Source organism: Pantherophis guttatus, chromosome 1 (genome assembly GCF_059756535.1).
Source record: "Pantherophis guttatus breed Tessera chromosome 1, ASM5975653v1, whole genome shotgun sequence".
NCBI lineage: Eukaryota > Metazoa > Chordata > Lepidosauria > Squamata > Colubridae > Pantherophis > Pantherophis guttatus.
The window spans coordinates 234,491,565-234,514,110 of record NC_142063.1 but is presented as its reverse complement, the minus strand read 5'-3'; the positions used below and the strand labels follow the sequence as shown (position 1 = coordinate 234,514,110).

Here is a 22,546-nt window from a genome sequence, read left to right as displayed (position 1 = left end):
GTAGTAATTTCTGACCAAAAAATGAAATTTCATTCACATTTTATTTGAAAATACTTTTGCTACAGAAGTAATAACAAGTGTGTTGTTTTCCTTCTATCTAGATTTGCCCACTATAGAAGAACTGATGAAACCTATCAGAGCAGATTTATCTTTTGTCAGGGGATTTGAACTGGAGCCTATTAGGTATTCATTCTGGAAAATGCATGACATAGCCAATGAAATTTTTCATGGATTTTTTTTTCTTTAACCCTTTTTTAAAATGAAGCTATTACTACTGTAGTGTTAGTAGGATATCATTTGCTCCTTGAGTATATTATTCCTAAGATTTAAATATATCTTTGCTGCTAACATCTATTTAGTCAATAATTGGAGTGAAGAATTTAAGATGAAAGCTTTCAACCTTAAAATGGTATCTGTTTGTTCAGTCCTGTAGCTGGCAGAATTAAGTATAGGTAGTCCTTGATTTATGACCACAATTGAGCCCCAAATTTCCATTGCTAAGCAAGGCAGTTAAGTGAATTTTGCTCCATTTACCACAACCTTTCTTGCCAGAATTGTGAGGTGAATAATTGCAGTTGTTTAGTAGCACGGTTATCAAGTGAATTTGGCTTCCCCATTGACTTTGCTTATCCGAAGTTGCAAAAGATGATCACATGACCCCAGGACACTGCAACCATCATAAATACAGGCCAGTTGCTTCCTGCTCTCACAGAGACACACACACACACACACCACGGGTGTAAGGAATCTTTATTAAGGCTTCCGAGCCTGTTTCAAGACAAAGGCAAGTCTGCACGGCAAAGGCCAATCCACAAGACAAGACAAGTCCATAGGAAAAGGCAAGGCAAGACAAAGGCAAATCCACAGGGCAAAGGCAAGACCACGAGGCAAGGCAGAGCAAGGCCACAGCTGAAGAGACACGATTCAAAGTTCAGGGCAAGAACACACAGCAAGAAAAGGAAAACGTCATTTCCAGCAGTTCACCAAGAGGGATGAGGCTACCTCCTCACGAGTAGCATGGCTGACCTTTGTCCCTGCCTCCTCTCAGCCCTACATGCTCCCGGATCTGGAGGAGGAGGTAGTTCTTTATTTCCACTGACTAGCTGCAGCTTTGTGCCCTCTCCACTTAATGCCTCTGGGCTTCCCAGCTGCAGCTGAGCCTCTCCTGTCTCTAGCTCAGCTGGCTGCTCATCTGGTTGCTCCTGTGCTTAGCCCCTATGCTCCTGGCTCGTAGCCCTCGGTTGCCAGCTCATCTTCCTCTGAACTAGCATCTGGGGATGCATCCGGGAGAATCATAACAGGTCCAAATTTTGATCACGTGACCATGGAATACTGCAATGGTCATAAGTATAAAAAACAGTCCTGTCACTTTTTTCAATGCCGTTATAACTTCGGATGGTCATTAAACAAATGGTTGTAAGTTGAGGACTACCTGTAAAATAGAAGACTTGAGGTATTCATGGGAAAGAATCCCCCCAAGCAAGATCCCCATACTGAGAAGGCAAACCTTGACTGAGTTTCAAAGGTGTGAATTTATCTCAATAGTGCAGGCCCATGAAATCATAAAGCTACATCTGATTAGATTTTATCCCTTCCGCCTTCATAAAGTGGTCAGACAACTTAGTTTACTAATTTTTTGTGTCCGCTGCAGGAGACAGAATATTTTTATGAGTGTTTTTTTATTTTTCTAGTTTGTTGTATGCTAATATATAAAAGTAAAAAAGTAAAAGTAGGGTTCATTTTTACTGTATTGGGTATAGTTTTTTTTTTACATAGTCAAGGAGTTTTTGAGTGTATGGGAAACAACATTTTTGCTTTACCTGGTCAAATATGAGATACTTCTTTATAACTGCTACTAAGTGATCTGTTGTTAGTGCTATTATTGCTTAGTCCTGTCCTGCAGGATCAGGTAATTGTTTTACTGCAGTTTGTGAACAATTATATAAAACTAGTGTGCAATTCAGTATCAAATGTCCATATTGTTTTTCACTAAGCTATTATTAATGGAAACAACAGACCTATTCATACATGGCTTTCTTTCCCTTCCATCTCATAGTTCTGTGAAAGTCACACAAGATCACACAGATGGATTAATGAAGCTGTCTGATGAAGCCGTGGAATCCCAAAACATTGGCTGTCTTTTAAATCATCCTGGCGAACAAGAAAATACTTCAGTTTTAGAAGTTTCAAATGAAAGTAGCAAAGATAGTCCTCATCTGAAAGTTATCAAGGAGAAATTAGCCAATAAAATTAAACATGGTGTTATGAAATTAAGCACTCTCTCAAATTGTTCAACACTCTATCATGAGAGGAAATCTGGACAGGTGAGCAGCTTTTCCTTGTCATACTTAAACCACAAAGAAGAGTTTTATTTTTCTATAGCTATAGCCAGTCCAAAATAAGCCATTAAGCAAAAGGTAACCTTTCAAAAAAAGGAACCAATCGTCAGCAGGACAAATCTATTTCATAATCCCAAAATTAAAAAATAAGTTTGCCTGTCAATAAGAAGCCATCAGTGAGGACTCAAAAAGATCCAGCTTGGTAACAGAGTTTAATACATGGGTACAGCTGCTGAGAGGTTTGATGGTTGAAACTCTGATCCTATTCTTCCAACCTATACTCCCTATCTCCTACTTATCTCCCACTTTCTTCATTTTTCTTGAAACAACTGATTTCCAGGATTGTGAAATATGACTTTTTAAGATACACCTGTTGACCACTATGATTAGGTTACTGCTTAGGCAGCTGAGTGTCTACTTCTTTCCATGAGACTAGAATAGAACAGAACAGAACAGAACAGTTCTGTTCTAAATCTTTGAGTTAATTTTATATATGATGTTTGAGTTGTTTATTTGGGATATAATCAAACTAATATAATTTTGATAGAATTTATTTGGTAGAAGTTTATCTTGCTTTTCTATAGAAGTATAATTCAGTGATTGCATAACCTTATTTTAAATATTGAGCCTTTATTTTACATTCTGAAACCAAACTAGTCAATAACATACATGTATGTGTTGTTTACAGGTGCATCAACCCAACACCTGGAATAAAGAAAATCCAAATTTAGTACCAAATAAACAAGTAATGTATAAGAGTAGTAAAAACACAATGACTATTCATAGAAAGAAACATTTGGCTGGATCACATAGTTCTGTTAGAAGCTCTGGGTATGGAAAACCCAATTCTTCGTTGAAGCACTTTCCTACAGTTAACGAGAAGACATTGAAGGAAAGCAACAAAAATCCACTTCTGAAAGTCAAATCTCCTCCAAAGCAGAAAGGTATATTTATAAAACATTTAAAATTGATATAATATGATATGATATGATATAATATGATAATATATTTTTTAAAACTATTAAAAGTCAGGATAACTGATTTTTTGGCATATAATAATTATTCCAAGAAATATAAGGTATCTATATAAAAAATTATATAGTCCTTATTGCAATTTTTTAAAAAAAGACATACAGGTAGTCCTCAACTTATGACCACACAATTTCTGTTCTGAATTGAAATTTGTTAAGTGAGTTTTGCCCCATTTTACGACCTTTCCTGCCACAGTTGTTAAGTGAATCACTGAAGTTGATAAGCTGGTAACACAGTTGTTAAGTGAATCTGGTTTCCCCATGGACTTTGCTTGTCTGAAGATCACAGAAAGGGATCACGTGACACTGGGACACTGCAACGGTCATAAGTATGAAGCATCTGAATTTTGATCACATGACCATGGGGATGTTACAAAGATTGTAAGTGAAAAATGGTCATAAGTCACTTTTCTCAGTGCCGTTGTAACTTTGAATGGACACTAAATGAACTGTTGTAAATCGAAGACTACCTGTAATTGATTGTTTTCCTTTCAAAGGCACACCAGTGACTAATGTAACTCAGACAAAACCCCATTCACTCTTCCCCAAAAGAAATGATTCTACTGATCCTGGACAACCATCTCCAGGTGAATGTTCACCAGAGCCTAAAGAAAATGACAGCCAGGGCTACAAGGTTAGTGATACAACCACTATTCTTCAACGGGTATGTTTTTTTAAAAAGGAGAATGTTTGAGAAATGAAAATGCAGAATATGAGGAAGGTTCTTTGTTCAAAGTATTCTTAATGTCACTCACACACAGCTTGTCCTCGTTGAGCAACTGTTTTCAGTTACCACGGTGATAAAGAAGTAACTTTACTACCAAGCTTCGTTTTTACAACCTTCACTGTAAAGCAAGAGTTTACTTTTTGTAAAGCAAAAGAAAGATGAAGTAAGATAGTAAGCACCTTTGCCGTTTCACTCAGCGACCACTTGGCTTACTGACTGAGTTGCTGATTCCAATTGTAGTCGCTAAATGAGGACTACCTGTATACTCTCCTCAGATGTGTGAAAGGGAAATGAACACCCAGTTTGGCATTATGCTTATATATAGTGAGCCCAAACCGTAGCACAAAAAGTACATATTTCTTTTTTGTTTTAAATAATCCTTGTGCTACCATAGACAACTACCTATCATTGGATTTATAATACGTGAGTTGGATTCCATTAATAGAACTCATAAATTCAAGGAAAGGCGAAAAAGTAATTTTGACTTTCCTCAATCTGCAGTCCCTCAGTTTACTCAATACCTTATTTTGGGTGCAGAGACAGGATGTGAGGTGATACAGAAGGCAGCAGGAGGAGGGGAAGTCTCATTTTGTACATGATCCTTCTTGCAAATGGGATAGATTGGAATTCCAACATAGGAGGCTTGTCTGAAAAAGAGATACAGTATAATAATATTGTTTGTCTCATTTATATCCTTATTTTTATAAAACAGCTTTGGGAAATGTTGAATTACAATTCCCAGCAGCCTAAACCATTGTGATTATTGCTGAAAATTCTGGGGGTTGTACAAATTGCTGGAGGAATAATAGATTCTCCATCTTTGCTTCAGGGAGCTTAGGCCAGCTCTTGTATTTTCCCATTTTTGTACTTATTCATTTTAATTAAAATAAATGTGGATGCACTCAAATGCTTTCTCGAGCATAGCACTTATTTCTCTATATTTCATGTACTTGAATTAATTTGCTTCTGTGCTAAAATGATGCATTTTCCTAATGAACAGCAGAGTTTTAATTCCTCTCTACAGTATTGAAATATTTTGCATACTGGAACAGGCTTAGAAAACATTAAACGTTTCATTTTTATATTTTTAAAAAACTGAAAATAAAATTAGCAATTGAATTTGATTCTGCGTTCCATATTGTATGTGTTTCCTGTGTGTCATCAGGTAGCCCCAATTTCCTCCTTTCATAGTGAAAGAGAGCTTTATTTACTAAAAAGAGCACAGGAAGCAGAGGAAAAATTGACTGAAGCCAATACTTTGATTGAACATCTGAAAACCACCTCCCTTCAAAGAGAGAAGGAAATGGAGGCAAAGATTCTGGAAAGGAAAGTGCAGCAAGATAAAGAGCTGTCTCAGTTAAGCCAAGAAAATTATGTTCTTCAAACACAGGTACCATCTTATATTCTTTTTATATTCTTTATATTCTCCTTAATAAATAGCATCACGTTTGGTATATTCCACTAAAACAACATTTATCTTAACATTTGATAAAAATGTCCATGAAACTACCCACCTTACTCATATTTTTGGAGATGCAACTCAACTATGCAAAATTGTCTTTCTACTCTTACCCAGTTATATGTATTGAAATGTATATTACTAAACAAGAAAAAAACTACTATTCAATTCCTAATAATTACAGAAATATGGAACACTTTTATAAAACCAGATAAATCCATATCCAACACATCAACTACTTGGTGGAAAAGTAGAATATAGATATGATTTTCAGGTAATATAACATTTCAATAAATGAATGTTATTTACTTGAATAATGACATCTATATTCTCTCAATTATATACATATTCAGTTTACACATAAAATTATTCTTTTTTCTTAGCATTTTTTTTTATTGAAAAAGTTTTACAATTACATTTTCTCCCCAATCCCCCCCCCAACCCTCGCTGACCTCCCTAGTCCCCCCTAGCCCACCCCTCCCCCCCCGGACTTCCACATAATATAATCCAAATCAAAATCCCCTTTTTATAAAACTTGAACCCCTCCACCCCCTGTATATTTTTCACATCTTCACAAAATTCAATTATTCTATCTCTATATAAAAGCTATCTGATATTTCCTAGTTTGATATTTATTCTGCACATAATCTATCCACTTTTTCCACTCCCATACATAAGTCTCTTGTGAGCGATCTTTTAAATATGCTGAAATCTTCGCCATCTCTGCAAAGCTGGCCATCTTCAAAGTCCATTCATCAATAGTAGGCATAGCTTCATTTTTCCAATATTGACCTATCAGTAATCTCGCTGCTGTTATCATATACAATATCAACTTTGTTTCACCCAATGTAAAACCCTTAACTATACCCAATAAAAACAATTGTGGAGAAAACTGAATTTTTTTCTTCAAAACATTCTGCATAACCCACCAAATTTTTATCCAAAAAGCCTTCACTTTCTTACAAGTCCACCACACATGATAATAATGTATATTAAAAGGGTTTATAATGTTTTGTTAGAAAGGGATTCAGAAACTGAATTGGTTAAAGATTGCATGATAAAGTGGGCACAAAATTTTGCAGAACCAGTGATGTTGGAAACATGGGAAAAAATATGGGTTCAGAATGTTAAATTTACACAGTCGCAGAATTTGAGGGAAAATTTTTATAAAATGTTTTATAGATGGCATTTAGATCCTAAGAAATTGTTGTGCATGTACCCTAATGTTCAACCAAAACACTGGAGATGTGATTGCCTAGATACCACATATTATTAGCATTTTTATAAGATGCGCTTAATGCTTAGGCATTTTCTTCATAGCTAAATAATATAAAAGACCTAAAAAGAGGAACAATGTGGTCAAGTATTCGTGAGAAAAATCTGAACGATGAAGAAATGTTGAAAGAAATCCAAAAAGAAATCCAGAATCAAGAGATTCTTCTCCAAGGATACCAACAGGTAAAGATCGTGCAATATTGTGACTCTGGGCTTTTTGTCCTGCGTACCAAATGTGTTAGACAGCAGTTCTGATTTCAGCAGTAGTTGTCTTGGCAAAACAAGAAGTGGAAGAAATTAGAAGCAAAATAACTTATTTTTTGAAAATTCAGTTTGAAGCCTTACTTTATTTATTTGTTTGTCATTTGTTAGATTTATAATCAGCTTTTCTCCCTGCAAATTATTAGTAAATTTCTTCATGTCATAATCTCATAGATGAAGACAATATTTACATAATTTGTATCAGGAAATAAGTATATCCTGCTGCCAATTTTTGACTGTAACTGGTTCTGGTCATCCTACTCTGTTGATAATCCTCTCGTTGAGCAGAGATTAAGCTTCCGGCTCAATCAATACATGTTCTTTCATTGAAGCAACATTTGAAACAAGACTTAAGGACTAGTTTTGCCACATCCTCCTCCCAAATTTTATCATTTTATGTAATATAATTTAACATACAACCACTTTAAAACTACAAATGATACACACACCAAAATGTCAATGCAGTGTAGCACTTTAATCTAGCTGTATTTAATTAAATGCAGTAGTCCATAGCTTCTGTGCTGCTACCCATACAACATTATTCATTTAATAGGTTCCCATTCTAATCCTGAAATATTTCACTTGTGTCCCATAAAGTAACAAGATATTGTTCGATTTGAATTGTTTTAAAGACAGCTTTTTTAAATTTGCACATTTATTCAGAAATAAGGTTCCTGGAGTTTCGTTATTGATTCATGAAATTGAGCATTGGGCAGCAGCTTTATTTTCTGAGCCAGAGAGAATGTTGGATGAGATCTGTCAACAATACTTTTATGTAACAAACTACTACTGGTTTGGGAATTAGAAACTACAGATAGCGATGCACATCTTTTCACATAAACCTGTAGTAACTAAGTTAATTGTTCTTTTTTTAATTAAGGAGAATGAAAAATTATATAAGCAAGTTAAGGAGCTTCAACTAAATAACAAGACAAATGAGGAAATTATGTTTAAAGAAAATCAACGTTTGATGACTCAATTAGCAGCTTTACAGTGAGTTTATTCAAATGTATGGCAAAATGTATGATACGTTTGCATAAATTATTTCTGAGGTAAAGTAAACAGAGGAATGTGTCATTTATCTGGATATATAATTCCTTTTGAACATAAGTAGGACTAATTTCCAAATAAACATGATTATAATTGTGTTTTGTCTAATTGATTTTTAGCTAGCAATTCAGTTGTAGCCATTCCCACCAAAATCAGTGGCTTTAATTAGGCATTCTAATATTGGGTGGTAGTTAGGTAAGAGTTGCCTTTCAAGTATTGCCTCATTTCTAAACTGTACAAAGTGGGTAGAATTATATTAATAGATGTGCCTTTTTTAACTTAGTACTTTTGAAAAGGTTTTGCAGAAGAGAAGCCATTTTAGAGAAGTAGCTTGGGTTAGGACAGATTTCTTATTAAGTTTGTAAATTAGCCACCTACTATAAAGTTCTGAATCTCATCATCATCTTGCTATTCAAATTGAATAACTTCAAAAAGGAAGTTATTCAAGAAATCCCAGTATAGAAATTAAAAAACCTTATTCTGCTCAGAAGTAGTACCATCTAAATTATTCTGAGATATTCTTGTCATTTGCAATAAACAAAGAAGTCAGCAATGGAATATGCATATACGTACCCTGTTTCCCCCTAAAATAATACATCCCCTGATAATAAGCCCAATTGGGCTTTTGAGCGCATGGCAATAAGGCCAAGCGCTTATTTCAGGATTCAAAAAAATATAAGACAGGGTCTTATTTTCAGGGAAACACGGTGTAAAAGTTAGATTCATTTGCAGGACATATCCAAAATAAAGACACTTTCTAGCTTAAATATAAAACTACAAAAGTGATATTTTTTAAATTTAAAATAGGGAGAAGCTGGAAAAAAATAATGTTTTACCACATGGGGTACAGAATGATAAACCATCTGGGAATCAGAATTTCACAGACTTGATTTCAGAACTTCGAGCAGCCAAGGTAGGTCTTTTTGCAATTTCTTTGCTTTAATATTTAAAATATTGCCAACGTTCATACCATCGATATGTAGATATGTGATTAATTTTTATAATATCTCTATTTTAATATTCCTTCTAAATAAACATTAGCTTGAACTGATAAAGTAGATTACTCTGATTTAACAGAACAGAACACAAAAGTTTCTGTTCAAATGCTTTCCTGTTCCTTTGTGACCAGATGATCATCCTTTTCCATTTAAAGTGTGCATCATCTTTCTAATCCCCAAATTTCAAGAGCCTTCTTTATTCAAATAAAACTTCAGTTTATGGCAGGGGATCAGTTTTTTCTTATTGATGCCCCTAACAGTTGGGCAATTTTCAACAGAGTTTATTGTTGAGGAGTTTCCCTTTATTTTCCATATAATTCTTACAAAGTAGAGCCAATTTCATGAACTGAAATTGCAAATTAACTTTTCGTTTGCTTTCCTACCATAAAGTGTAGCGTGATCTACACTATCTTAATTTTGTGGGAATTGCAGCTGTAAATGATTAAGTGGCAATTCCATCTGGGCACTTGGACAGACTGATTTCTTGATAAAGAGAATATGGAGTATGTCGCTGGCATAGATCTCTGGATAGACCCGTCATTATTCCACACCATACGGAAGGCTCAGTTCAATGGTTAGTAACATGTTTTGTCTGTCTCTCTTGTCTGATATCCCTGTGCTGGGTTGGGGAACAAAGGCTACAGAAACCAATTTGCTTGAAGAGAGAAAGCATCTAAAGCAAGATAAACAAGCCCTTGAAGTTGATTTGGCACAAATGAAGAAAGAGCGAGATCTGGCAAGAGCCCAGATTGTTTCTGCCTCAGGTAACACCCTGTTTTAAGAAGACTATTTCCCAGTGAATAAGATTGCTGTTTTGTTGTGTTCCTAAAAATGGAAAATATTATATCTGTTTAATATTCAATGTGTTTGTGCAAGGGATGCCTTTGAGAAATAGTGTAGTTCCAGCCTAAGTGTCTTCCATGCATATATGTACTCATATGTAGAGAACAGTCACACTGAGTCTTCAAGAGGATGCAGTGACTTCAGCATTTTGATGTGAGGCATTTTGCTAGCCAGAATGCTCCATTTAAAGCAGATGGGTGAGATGATAGCACTGTTCCAATATCTAAGGGGCTGCCAGAAAGAAGAGGGAGTCAACTTATCCTCCAAAGCATCTGAAGAACAAGAAGCATTGGATGGAAACTAATCAAGGAGAGAAGCAACCTAGAACTAAGGAGAACTTCCCTTACAGTGAGAAGAATTAATCAGTGGAATGACTTGCTTCCAGAAATTTTGGATGCTCCCACACTGGAGGTTTTTAAGAAGAGATTGGAAAACATTTGTCTGAAATTAGGGTTTCCTGCCTGAGCAGGGGGTTGGACTAGAAGACCTCTAAGGTTCCTTCTAACTCTGTTATTCTGTTACTGTGCATGACACTGGTTGTAAACAAAACACTAAAGCAGCCACTTGTTTAGTAAGGCTTACATGGCACCTCAGAAACAGCTTTGCAAGAAATGCAGCTACTTTAAAGATTGGAGGCGAATGCACAAAGAGTCCTGTTCATTGTAAAACACCTCTACTGCTTTCTTTTCATTATGAAAAAGAAACCCAAAGAATATCACTATTGCATTTGGAAGTCCCATCTTAGCCATGAAAGCCAGCGGAATGATTTTGAGCCAGTCACACTCTCTCAGCCCAACCCATCTCACAGAATTGTTGTTATAGGGGGAAGACGGTGTCTTGGATATGTTTGTCACCTTGAGCTATTTGTAAAAATAATAAAGATGGGATATAAATAAATAAATAAGTAGGTGAGTAAGTAAGTAATTTTTTATACAAAAGTAACTCACAGTTTAAAACAAAAGTAAAGAAAAATAACAATGATGCTTCTAAAAGGATTAAGCATGAGTCATTTTATCTCCTAGGTGAGAAATCGTATGAAATGAAAATTATGGAAGAGTCCTACAAAGGTGAAATTAATCGCTTACAAAAAAGACTCCAGTGGTATGCAGAAAATCAGGAACTCTTGGATAAGGATGCAGCTCGCCTCAGGGGAGCAAAAGAAGAAATCGATAAGCTGAAAGTAGAGGTGATTATAGTATCAAACATCACTAGAATTAAACCAATGCAAAGCAAAAGGCATGAGGTGCCAGATCTCCCAATTGCCCTCTTAGACAGAGTATCATATAGCCAGAAATGCATGTATTTGGGGGGAAGGGGGGAATCTATTGCCTGACTTCTTGGGGGGCAACAGTAATGGTCACATCTTGTTTCTCATTATAAGTATATAATCTGGCCACTAACTGCCAAAACAAGTAAGGAGGGGAAGATGGTCCCTATATAAGCAATCAGGGAATTTTCTATTCCAGCCTGTTAGCATATGAACAGAGGTGGCTACTTTTGCTGCAGTTTCTCTTTTAACCAGAACTAGGTGATGGAATCAGCCTGGATTTCTGCTTGATATCCCAAAGTCTTAAGTTCAAGAGACACTGCGATTTGTACCCTGGCATACAACTGTTCTGTATTTTAGAGTTTTAGATTTCTCTGTTAAGAAGTAGCTCAGAAAATGTATAGTTGGAATTGGAGGCTTGGAATGCAAATAGACTCCATCTAGAATGTTCTCTTTTGCTGGTTAGCTGGCCAGTAATATGGCCATTGCACAATCAATGTGCCCTAAATATGTTGAAATTTTTATAGTTCAAGAATGTCAGGTTACAACATTCGTTCACACAGAAGTGTGAATGAGTGAGATCAACTTCTATAAATTGTTCTTTCATCTATCATTTTTGTGATGATTTCTCTGTCATATGTAACATTTCCACAAGTTCAATAAAAAGAAAGGTAGAATTTCAGGTTCATTATTTATGTCAACTTATTCCTTCCTTCCTTCCTTCCCTCCCTCCCTCCCTCCTTCCTTCCTTCCTTCCTATTCCTCCAATTGTAATTTGCAATATACAAAATTAAATATAAATTAAATACTGCAGTATGTAATATTAAATATTTTGTATGTGTAAAACAAGAGAGACACAAGACAAGGGTATCCTCTCCTTTATTTTTATTAGCATTATTAGCTAATAGAGCTAGCATTAGAACCATTGGCAATCCAAATACATAAAAAAATAGAATTTTAGAAGTCAGATTAGTTGCACAAGTACTTAAATTGAAATTATTTATTAGTGATATTGTACTCACAATCCAACCTATAGGCTCCCTAAAAATGTTGATGGAATATGATATGGTTCAGTATCAGCAATCAAATCAATTAAGAAAATAGTCCCATGTTGATACGAAATTGACAGAATGAAAAGCAACTTGTATGTTGACTATCAGGCTTTAAAATTATTGCTGGTCAAATACTAAGAGTTTTTTAAAAACAAAAACAATAAAGATCTATTGACGAGAGAGAAATTATTCGGTAATGTGAATGCTATCATAGAGAGGATGACTTACTATCTCCTGATACATCATCAGAGCAAGGCACACCTAACATCAGGGGGAAGCAAGCTATTCCAGAGGGTCAAGCTATTACTGAGAAAGTTCAATGTCAAGGTTCCAGTCCTCCTGTTTTCATTAAGAAAAATCTTCCATTGAAAAAGAATGAAAACACAATGTGTTATGATTATGATAAATGAATTGTTTAGGGCACTCCTTAGTATATACTTTTACTTGAAAAAGTACTTTACTTTTAGGTTGAAAAGCTTAGAAGTGAAGCTGGGCATCATTCTGCCCAGCAAAGGACACGGCTAAAAAATAGGGCAGCAGATGCTAAACGGATTCAAGACCTTGAGCGGCAGGTATGTAATACAGTCCTTTTCCTTGTATTATCTTAGTATCTACTTTCATTAATAATTAGAATGGTGGTTTAACTGTGTTTGTTTTCAAGCTCTTTTCTGGGAGAAAATTGTTAAATAGGTTTCCAGAGTGGAAATAGGGAATTAAGGCCAAATAATCTTTGTACTAAAATAATGTCCAAGGAAGGATGTTTAGTTCATGTACAGTAATTGAGAGATATTTCAGTCCCCTTCTGAGATAGAGAATCAATAAAAAAAAATTATATATCTATGTCTTTTCATTGCTCTTTGCCTAGATGCCTGAAATGTATGGTTTTTGGAAAACGATCTGTGTGCATGCATGTCTGTCTACCTCAAATTTAGATGGAACCGTTAAAGGTTGATTCTGATATTTTTAGTATGCAAAAGATTTTTTGCCACTGAGTTTTCTTCTCTCTTCTCATTTAGTAAATCATTTTTACAGCTGAGGCTTGTGAGAAAGCATGTGTCAAATATTAATTATAGTTGAATTGTTAATTCTAAATTATAATTTGAATTGTCAATTATAAATCTCACTAGTTCTATTCAATGTATTCCTAGGATTCTACCTTTAACTTATTAAGGGTATCGTCTGCATATTTGTATTGTTCAATTAGGAAACAAGCATCCTTAGGTATGTTTAATATTTCAATGTAAATATTGTCAGACACTTTTCTCTGTCACTGAAAATGTAAAATTAAAATGCCTTTCCTCTAAACCTTTTGATCGCCTAAGTGGTTTTTTATTTTAATTGGATTTAATCTATCTTTTGAAAGGTTAAGGAAATGGAAGGGATTCTGAAGAGAAGATATCCTAATTCCTTGCCAGCTTTGATATATGCTGCTGCTACAGCAGCTTCTGAGGGAGACGGTGATGCTTCACCAAAAAATAATACAGTGGAATTTCTTGAAAGAAGAGTTAAAAAGTTAGAAACTGAACTGGAGGGTAAAGATGACGAAGCCAAAAAAAGTCTCCGTGCCATGGAACAGCAGTTTCAAAAAATAAAGGTGACATACTTCACTAATGTTTTAAATGCTTCTTTTGAAATCTACTAGCTGACAGCTGAGAAGAATGAAGCTGTTAAGATGTCAATTTGACTGCAAGTGAAAGGCCTCTTGGTATGGATGAGACCATTGCAAGTAACAATCTATTCTGCACTAGTAAAAATAATAAGGAATGCATTACTTGCCTCCATTTTATCTGTACAGAACAGACTAATTATTACTTTTCTACAAAAAACACAGGTGGAGATGAGCCAGGGCTTCAGCAGAAACCTTTGATTCAACAGATCTTGGCAATTATAAACCTGACTCAAACATTATATTCTGAGAAAGTTGATTAAGAACTCTGAGCACTAATTATCTAGGCCCATTTCAATTGGTCGTTCTGGCAATGTATACTAAAATTGTTTGATTAATTTGGTAACCATGAGTTATGCTGAAAACTGCCTTGCAGGGCCGTGGTTCTGGTCGCTTTTCTGGGTATATCAGCAGGTTCTAATACTCTGATGCATCTTGGATGGACTTTTAAACCTGGTTCTTCTCCCAGGCTTTGGACATAGCTTGTTAGAACCCCTTCTTGCATGCATGATACATTGTTGCTGATAGGATTCAAGATGTTATTTATTTTTACGAATTTTTTAAAAATGTTACTTCATTGTTTTTATGCGATGAGCCAGAGTCAATTAAAGATGGACAGCATTACAATAAACAAATAAATCATAGTATACTTTTGAAATGTCCGACAGGATTGGGCCTCGTTTTCCAGTGATTCCAATTCTCCTTATTAGGCTACGTCCAGAAGATAATGCTGAGAAACTACTGGTTTGACATCTAGGTTATTCCTTTCCAAAATCCCTACAAAATTTCTTGTCCATCATGCTGATCAACATTCTCACATTTTCCTTTAAGTTCCGTGGTGCAATTTCACAAAATCCAATATTTGTATTTCATTTTACCTTTGCGTAAGCTAAAGCATGCATGTAAGTGTGCCTACTTCGTCACTTTAGCATCGACGTTAACTTTCCTAGAAAGGAAGTGATAATTGTGCCAGTGTTTCTACTTGGGTTATTTATGCTGCTCAACAAGCTGCATTTTTAAAAATATTTTCAAGTATTACATTGGTGTCAGAGTCTTTTTTTAAATGAGCGTGGTCAAAGTGAGTGAGAAAAATAATGTAGTCTACCATACTTCATTGAACTTCTGTTCATAGCATTGGTACTCCTATAGGAACATGGCTTGGTGGCTTTTAGGAAAGCTGGCAGATAATACACTTCTCAGGTTGGTATGCAAAGTGCCATAGTTGGATATTTCAGTCTGGATCCACCCTGGTGATTGCTTAGCAAACAATCATGTGTTCCTTGGAAAGCATTATGGAACCATTAACTATTGCGCCCTCGCTCTCCTTTGAGATTCAGAGCAAATAAAACCTAATATAGGTGAATCTTTACTTCCTGCAATCTGTCTTTACAGCTTCAATATGAGAAAAGAATTGAGGAACTTGAACAACTGCTAGCATATAAACTGCTGAATGAGCCTCAGAAGCTTCAAGACAAGTCATCCAGTTTTGATCAGGAACTGTGTCAGGTCAACGAAGCCCACCAGGAGACTGTTCAGAATCTTCAGGCTGAAATCGATTCCCTCCGAAGCCACGTAGCTCAGCTAGAAAGTCAGAAGAACCCACGAGATGACGACGCAGATCTGCAGTCACTGGAATATCAGGTGGAGCAGGCTCGTGCAAAAGCCCAGTTGGTTCGGCTGAATCAGGAAATGATCGCCAAAAACCGGGAGATAAAAGACCTCACCAAAACTGTTGAAAGGCTTCAAAAAGAGAGGAGGAGGATGCTCTCTGGTACAAATTCTGGAAGAAGACTCGATAAAAAAGGAATGCTGGAAAAAGACTGTGTGAGCCCTGAGAAAAAGGTCCCCAGGAGTCCAGGTTTTTTTCCTGATAATCTCAAAGATAAGATATACCAGCCCAATGTCTTTGCTGACGCTCACATTTCAGAAGTCCAACAAGAAAACGCCCACCTGAAAGAAGAATTGGGAAAGTTGAAACTAGAACTAAGCGGGGAAAGGATATCATCTCAAGCAGCTCTGGCAAATGCTGAAGAACTTATGAGAAGGTACCGTAGTATTTTTATTATCTACAGTTTTAACACACTATTACTTAGGGTCACTCATTCCTGTACAGTAATAATGTTTGCTGATCTAAAGTTTCCCCCACCCCCATGGCAGTCTGTTCATTAGAAGCAACTCCCTCAGCAGGGCCAGACTGAATCAAAGCTTTTCCTTGCAGTTTAAGTCAAGCTTCCACTGGCATCAGTTGATTTTTTTCCCCCATTAATTTTCATGCAGTGCTGTGAGTTAGAAATACACTCTAAATTACAATTCTATAGTATTATTTGCATTCTAGTCTTAAATAAATTTATGGAGGTTAACACGTGGTACGTGCAGCCATTTGGACCACTACGACAAACACACAGATTTCTTAAAAATGTTTTTCAAAAATTAGACAAGCATTTTTTGGTCAGCTAGTGTTACATAGAATCTTTTAAAGGGGGTCTGTTTAGTTAGAATAGAAATCATACGTGTATTGTTTTTCCATACTATGCATAATTTTCCTAAGATATTTGTTTAGTGCACAAAACTATTTCATTTTGTAAAATATGCTTGTTTATTTAAATTGTAATTGATAGAAATGGCACGGTTCGTTTCTTTTTTTGGCTCTGTCTTTGTCCTTTTTCCACTGACATTGATGATGAATCTTGTGCTTGTTTTATTATAATGAAAGATTTAAATGTTGTCATCTTAAGGTTTGGACATCTTTTTCTCCTTTCTTCCCCCTATTCCTCATGTATAAGAGTGGTATTAAAAAAAAGAACAATGGGAAGAACAATTATGATTGAGTTTACAGCTGCAGAAACTTTTGAAAAATATAGTAGATACAAGCCAGATATGACATTCATACTATTTGGGAAGAATTGAATATATTTAGCTTACTACCAGTACAACAGGAAGTATTTCTTTTTCACTGTGCTTATAGAGCTAAAGAAGAGCTACAAGGTCATATTGCTACTCTTAAAGTATCGCACCAGAAGGAGTTGGAGAGGATTCTTTGCCAGCAAGCAATAGAATATTCTACTTCCAAAGCAGCAGAACTGAACAGCAAGATTTCATCTCAAGAGGTAAAATTGGCCAGAGAGAGAGAGAGGGACTCACACACATACATGCTACACCACACCCCTACAGATACAAACAGGCACACATAGGCATCAACGTTAGCCTAAAGCCCATGATGTATTGTATTTTGCAGACATACTTGCCATTACAGCAAGTACTTTTTTCTGGCATAGAAACCGCTGTACTATATATTAATTACTCTGAATGCCATGTTTATGTAAATTGTGTGTTTACACAATTTGCAAAGCTAAGAAATATACCAAGAGATATTCTTACCCACTTTGTCAGAAAGAACAGTATACATCACGTTTTATAGCAGAATTTTACCAATAGAAACACACACAATGGGAGAATGGTTTGTGTGGATAACAGAACTAGCAGAGATGGCAAAATTAATTTGTATGATTACAGAAATACCAGTAACATTTATCAGTGACTGGAAACCCCTTAGGGATTTTTTGTTGAGAAAGGAGAAAAATGAACCTATGGTTTGTGTATTAGTTCTATAGAGTTTGTCAATTTCTGTCTTCATCCCATTTCAAAAAGATTGATATGAGATTGAACATTGTCTGGGGTTTGAGGATTAGAAAGGATAATTTATGAAAAAAAGGAAATTATGATGTGGCCTTAGAGGACATAAAATATATAAATGTATTTATAACTATTATCAAAAAGATTAGAAGTCATTTCTTTATAATCTTTTCTTTTACTTTTCTATTTCCTTTTGTTTTCTTTTTTATTTAGTACTCTTATTTTGTTTCTTTTCTAATATTTGTATCATTTTAATCTTGTTAAACATTTCTTCAATAAAAAATTATATTAAAAATATGGAATTGAAACGATTCTTTGCAAGTTATCTGCTTTTTAAATAGAAGAGCTAAGGCAACACAATTCTCTTTTTCCAGTCCGAATCAATGCAGATTCTTATTACTAAAGTGGAAGGGCTACACACCACCACATTTTTATGATAAAATTAAAATGTGTCATGTTGAAAACTTAGAATAATCTAATCATTGAGAATATTTATGTCTTCCCATAGAGCCTTATTAAGTACCTTCAGCAGCAAGTTCATCAGCTGCAAAAGGAGGAGGGAGCCCTTGTGGTTTCACAAAGGAGGGAGGCCATTCTTCAGAAGGAGGTAAATTGAAATCTAAAGTGTTCTAAAATTACTACAGCAATTTGTGAATTGGTGCGTGGTCACATGATCATGATTCAGGCATTTGGCAGTCAGGTCTCAGTTACAACATTGCAGTGTGCCACAGTTATGTGTTCACCATTTGTGACTTCTATTGCCAGTTTCCAATAAGGAAAGTCAGTGAGGAAGCCAGCAGGAAGTCACAAATGGCAATCGTGACTGCAAGTTGCTACAACCATGCAAGATTTGGCTAACAGTGACAGCTGTGATTGCCGCAACTGCCATTTTAAAATGTCACAGTCATATTAAGTATGACCACAATGCTTAGCGATTGAGTTACTGGTTCCAAAAGACCATCCTTAAATGAGATCTACCTGTATATATCTAGGATAAGTTCAGTAATATCTAATTATGATGATGCATAGAAGAACACAAAAAAAACCCTATAAATGTTATATCCTTTATTCCCCCACAAATAGAATCATGCTTTTATACGGTTGATACATGTTTGTATAGGTTAAATAATTGAATTAATACTGATTAATCAGCTTAATTAAATGCTGGCTCATTACATAAATTACCTTCCAGATGGCAAAGTTATTGGAAGAGCTCAAAGTAGCTAGAGAGAATCAGAGTCCTGAGTCGAAACGCTTTTCATATCTGGAACGAAAAATAAAACAATTAGAAACCAGTTATGAACAGAGAGAGCAAGAACTTCAGCAGGTAAGAAAACAAGGAATTATTAATCTTAAACCATAAAGAGTTTATAAGCCTTTCAGAATCACAGTAAATATTTTCTGGTTTTGGGATTCTAATCTGTTGTGAAAACATGCAGATATCATTAACTTGTATATTGAAAAATCATTATAAACATTATTGGCTTACAGCAATATGCAATAAACTCTTCTTACTAGTAGAATTCCTTCCATCAATGTAGTGGGAAGATGTTCCCTCTTCCATTTTTCATCTCCCAAGTAGCCTGTAAATTTGCTTTGGAGAGTTTGAAAAACTCCCAGGGTAGTTTTGGGAGAAAAGTCAAGGAAAAATTGAAGGTTATCAGTATCACACTTGAATAGTCCCATGCAGCAGAAAAAAGACTAGTTTCATTACAATCTTCTTCGGTGTCTATGTAATCTACTTCCAGACAGTAAGAAGCAGTCAAATTGTTATTTAAAAACGCAGCTTGGGTGGAGAATGCTGCAAGTCCTTTCTGATTCTTTGATTTAATATAAAGGTTAAAATATTCAGTTATAGATAGCCTGCAGCACTGGATTCTGAAAAGGGACAAAATGACTGAATTGTTGCCAAGCTCCTGTGATTCAGCATCTGCCCTTGCAGTAGGGTGAATTCAGAAAGGTGTTTTCTTAATCCTCCCCTACCTCCTCCTTAGACACTAGAATGAGTATTTGGACACACGGGGATTAAGGCCTTTCCAGGTGTGAGGTCAGAAGCCAGGAAAGAAAGCCTCCCTTCCCATTCCTTGCTATTGTTGGCTCTGCCAACGGCACCATAATCTTTTCTCAGTTCTAGCTTCTGAAGCTATCTTTTTTTAAAAAAGGCAAGAAAACAAGTCATTTGTGACAACTGTTATAAATTTGTCCATACACTACTTCCGCTGTCAAATTTTTGTAGGTTCTCTTCATAATGAGTCTAGAATTAAGGGCTTTTAATCAATTCAAAGACTGTGTCTCATAGTATTTTTACATGAAGAATTTGTTCTCAGAATTACTTTTCAAGGCCATTTCACATGTTGCCAAGTCCCCATTCTTCTAGAATCAGTGGGCCGTCCTATCTTTTTTCATTTTGCAAAGATACTTGTGGGCAATATCCTTCGGTACGCATGAACTGAATTTATTACAAGCCATGGGAGGTTTCTTTCAGAGAAACATCTGAATAACATACACTTTAAAAGAGTTTACCTTAAACCCCATGGGCTGGTACTGTGAGGCATATCTCTTAGTGCAAGAATTTTTTTCAATTCAATTTTACCATAGTTGTTGCTGTAAATGCTCTAAGAATAAAACAGACTTGGAGATATTGATGAGCATGTGTTTTGCAATAACTATTTTCATATTGTACAGGTAATACAACAAACACGATACAATGTAGAAGTCGAACAGTTTCGGGAAACCGAGAAATGGAAGAAACTTGCTCTGTTGAAGAATCAAGAACTGGAAAAATTCCGCATTGAACTAGATTCAATGTTAGATGTTCTACGGCAGTTGCAGAAACAAGGTGTTGTTATAACACCAGGTAGCTTAAATATGCCAGAAAATTATTGGAAAATTTGAACATCTGAGTTAATCAGAGACTGAGAGCTCTAATAAAACTAGAAATAAGCTGAAATTCTGTAAAGGTCACTGGTTAGTGTTTTTGACTCGGTCCAGATTTCTACTAAAAATGGAGTTAAATCTAGAATTTAAATCTGTTTTTTTTTATCCTTTAAAATTTTTCATATTTTAAAATAAATATATTTTACTAAACATTTTAGTAGATGTGATTAGATTACCAGTTGTTTTGTTTTTTTTAACCTCACAAGAGTTCTGAGAAGCTTGGATGACACAGCAATTGGAGATGATGAGGCACTGGTAACCATAGGGACAGAACATAATGGTTGTTTTCACAAAGCTTGCTTTTTTATTTTAGTCAGCAAAAAATTATAGTTATTTCCAACAATTGCAGTAAAATCTCTGATTTTATCTCTGCATCATGTTTAATTGTGAAAATATTTAGTAAAAAAAAAAAACCTACTCAGTTTTGTAATCTCTAACTGGATTCTTGTCCCATTAAGTATTGCTAAATGCCCAATATCACAGTTGGCTTAGCTGATTGTGGCCCAATTAGAGCACCTAATGTAGCATTCTGAGTGGATTTGGAGGAAGAATAGAATATCTCCCCTTATTAATTGTATGACCTTAGACTTTTATAGTCAAAGGCCAACTATGTAAAATTGGGTAAAGTAATACAGCTCATTCAAGGTATAAACAATTATTGCAGTCCAAGTCTACTGAATAGGTCTAAGCAGTTTTAAGATTAATATCAAAGTGTCATATAAAAATACTGTGTATTGCACTCAGCAAAAAATAGTTAGCATAGGAGTAATTCATAAAATATTCTAGAATCTTATTTGGCTTTTGTAAAATATTTGAAAACTGTTGTGTCGGCTATGTTTTTCAATAACAAATTATCAGCTTTGTTTATACCTACTACTCTCCTGAGAGACACATTTTCCATTTCCCATTCATTCCCATGCTGATTATGATGATGTTTCATAGCTCTCACCTTATTTTAATGACAGCATTGTCAGTCTCAGCTGCCGGGTGGTTTTTCTTCAAATGTTAAGCAGGGCTGAGCCTGGCATTTCTTCATGTTCTTTTAGAAGGAAGCCCCATCCCTGCCCCATCCCGCAATCAAGGATCTCCCTCTTAGAAAAAAGCAACCCCTTCCATTGTCTCCAATGGTAGAGGAGAAAAGAGAGACAGAAGCCTTCAGGGAGGACATGGCCACTGTCTTTAGAAAAGAAGAATTCAGCTCCCGCCCCCTTGGTCCATTGTCAAGAAAGCTAGAGTAACATAAGGGGAGAAATGGAACGATTCTGGGTAATGCTAACCACAAGCAGCATTCTCATTAAATGAGAAAGGAATTCTATCAGGATTGAAATATGGCCAGACGATGTTGATAAACGAAACTCATCCAGTTGTTGCATAGAAGCGGCAACAGCCAACACAACCGTAAGGGAAGTACTGTAGGAGGCTTTTCAGCATTTAGAAACTGCCTCAGTGACAAGGGGTTCAGTTCAGCAAGCGCTTCCAGTGGCTGAAAGAAATTTTGTCAGTGAACCCAGTTACAGTGGTGATGCCATTAACGGACCTGAAAGAACTGGTTAGGGATAGATTGTCTTGGTTGGAGAAAATCTATGTGGTCACTAGGGATCGAAAACGACTTGATGGAACATCATCAAAGAGCAAATGTGATCTACAGTGGAGCTCCTGTCCTTCTAATGTGTGTTGAATTACAATCTCCCAAAAGGTTCTGGCATTCAGATCTGTTTGATGTTGAGAGCCAAGTGTGACCATCATCTTTCTGGTCTAGCTACATTTCTTTTTTGTAATGACTAAATGTGACATATTTCATTATTGATCAGCGTTCTGGGCATGTTATTTAATCAACGTAAGTACCACGTTTCCAAGGCAGTGTCATTGACTTCCACTTGTTTGTAGTCTTAGGGCAATTCCACATTGTAGCATTTTGCTCCTTGTCTACTGGGTGATGCCAGTTGGTTATGAAGCCAGACTAACCACTGCCTGGATGTCAAGCTGTGGCAACAATGCCTGCCAGGTC

General features: G+C 35.8%; 1 protein-coding gene across 6 annotated transcripts in view; it reads left to right on the top strand.

Annotated features, from left to right (window-relative positions):
- CEP162 (centrosomal protein 162) overlaps positions 1-20,551 on the top strand; it is a 41,825-nt gene extending 21,274 nt beyond the window's left edge. For all 6 annotated transcript variants that reach the window (XM_034408919.3, XM_034408918.3, XM_087882543.1 and 3 more), the window contains 17 exons: positions 102-183; positions 2,057-2,324; positions 3,028-3,283; positions 3,868-4,004; positions 5,263-5,487; positions 6,877-7,014; positions 7,973-8,085; positions 8,950-9,055; positions 9,778-9,904; positions 11,006-11,169; positions 12,770-12,874; positions 13,666-13,896; positions 15,361-16,013; positions 16,934-17,075; positions 18,110-18,208; positions 18,794-18,928; positions 20,287-20,551. In XM_034408919.3, coding sequence (XP_034264810.2) covers positions 102-183; positions 2,057-2,324; positions 3,028-3,283; positions 3,868-4,004; positions 5,263-5,487; positions 6,877-7,014; positions 7,973-8,085; positions 8,950-9,055; positions 9,778-9,904; positions 11,006-11,169; positions 12,770-12,874; positions 13,666-13,896; positions 15,361-16,013; positions 16,934-17,075; positions 18,110-18,208; positions 18,794-18,928; positions 20,287-20,496 — 3,191 coding nt within the window. In that variant the 3' untranslated portion in view covers positions 20,497-20,551. The remainder of the gene's footprint in view (positions 1-101; positions 184-2,056; positions 2,325-3,027; positions 3,284-3,867; positions 4,005-5,262; positions 5,488-6,876; positions 7,015-7,972; positions 8,086-8,949; positions 9,056-9,777; positions 9,905-11,005; positions 11,170-12,769; positions 12,875-13,665; positions 13,897-15,360; positions 16,014-16,933; positions 17,076-18,109; positions 18,209-18,793; positions 18,929-20,286) is intronic.
- The last annotated feature ends 1,995 nt before the right edge of the window (positions 20,552-22,546 follow it).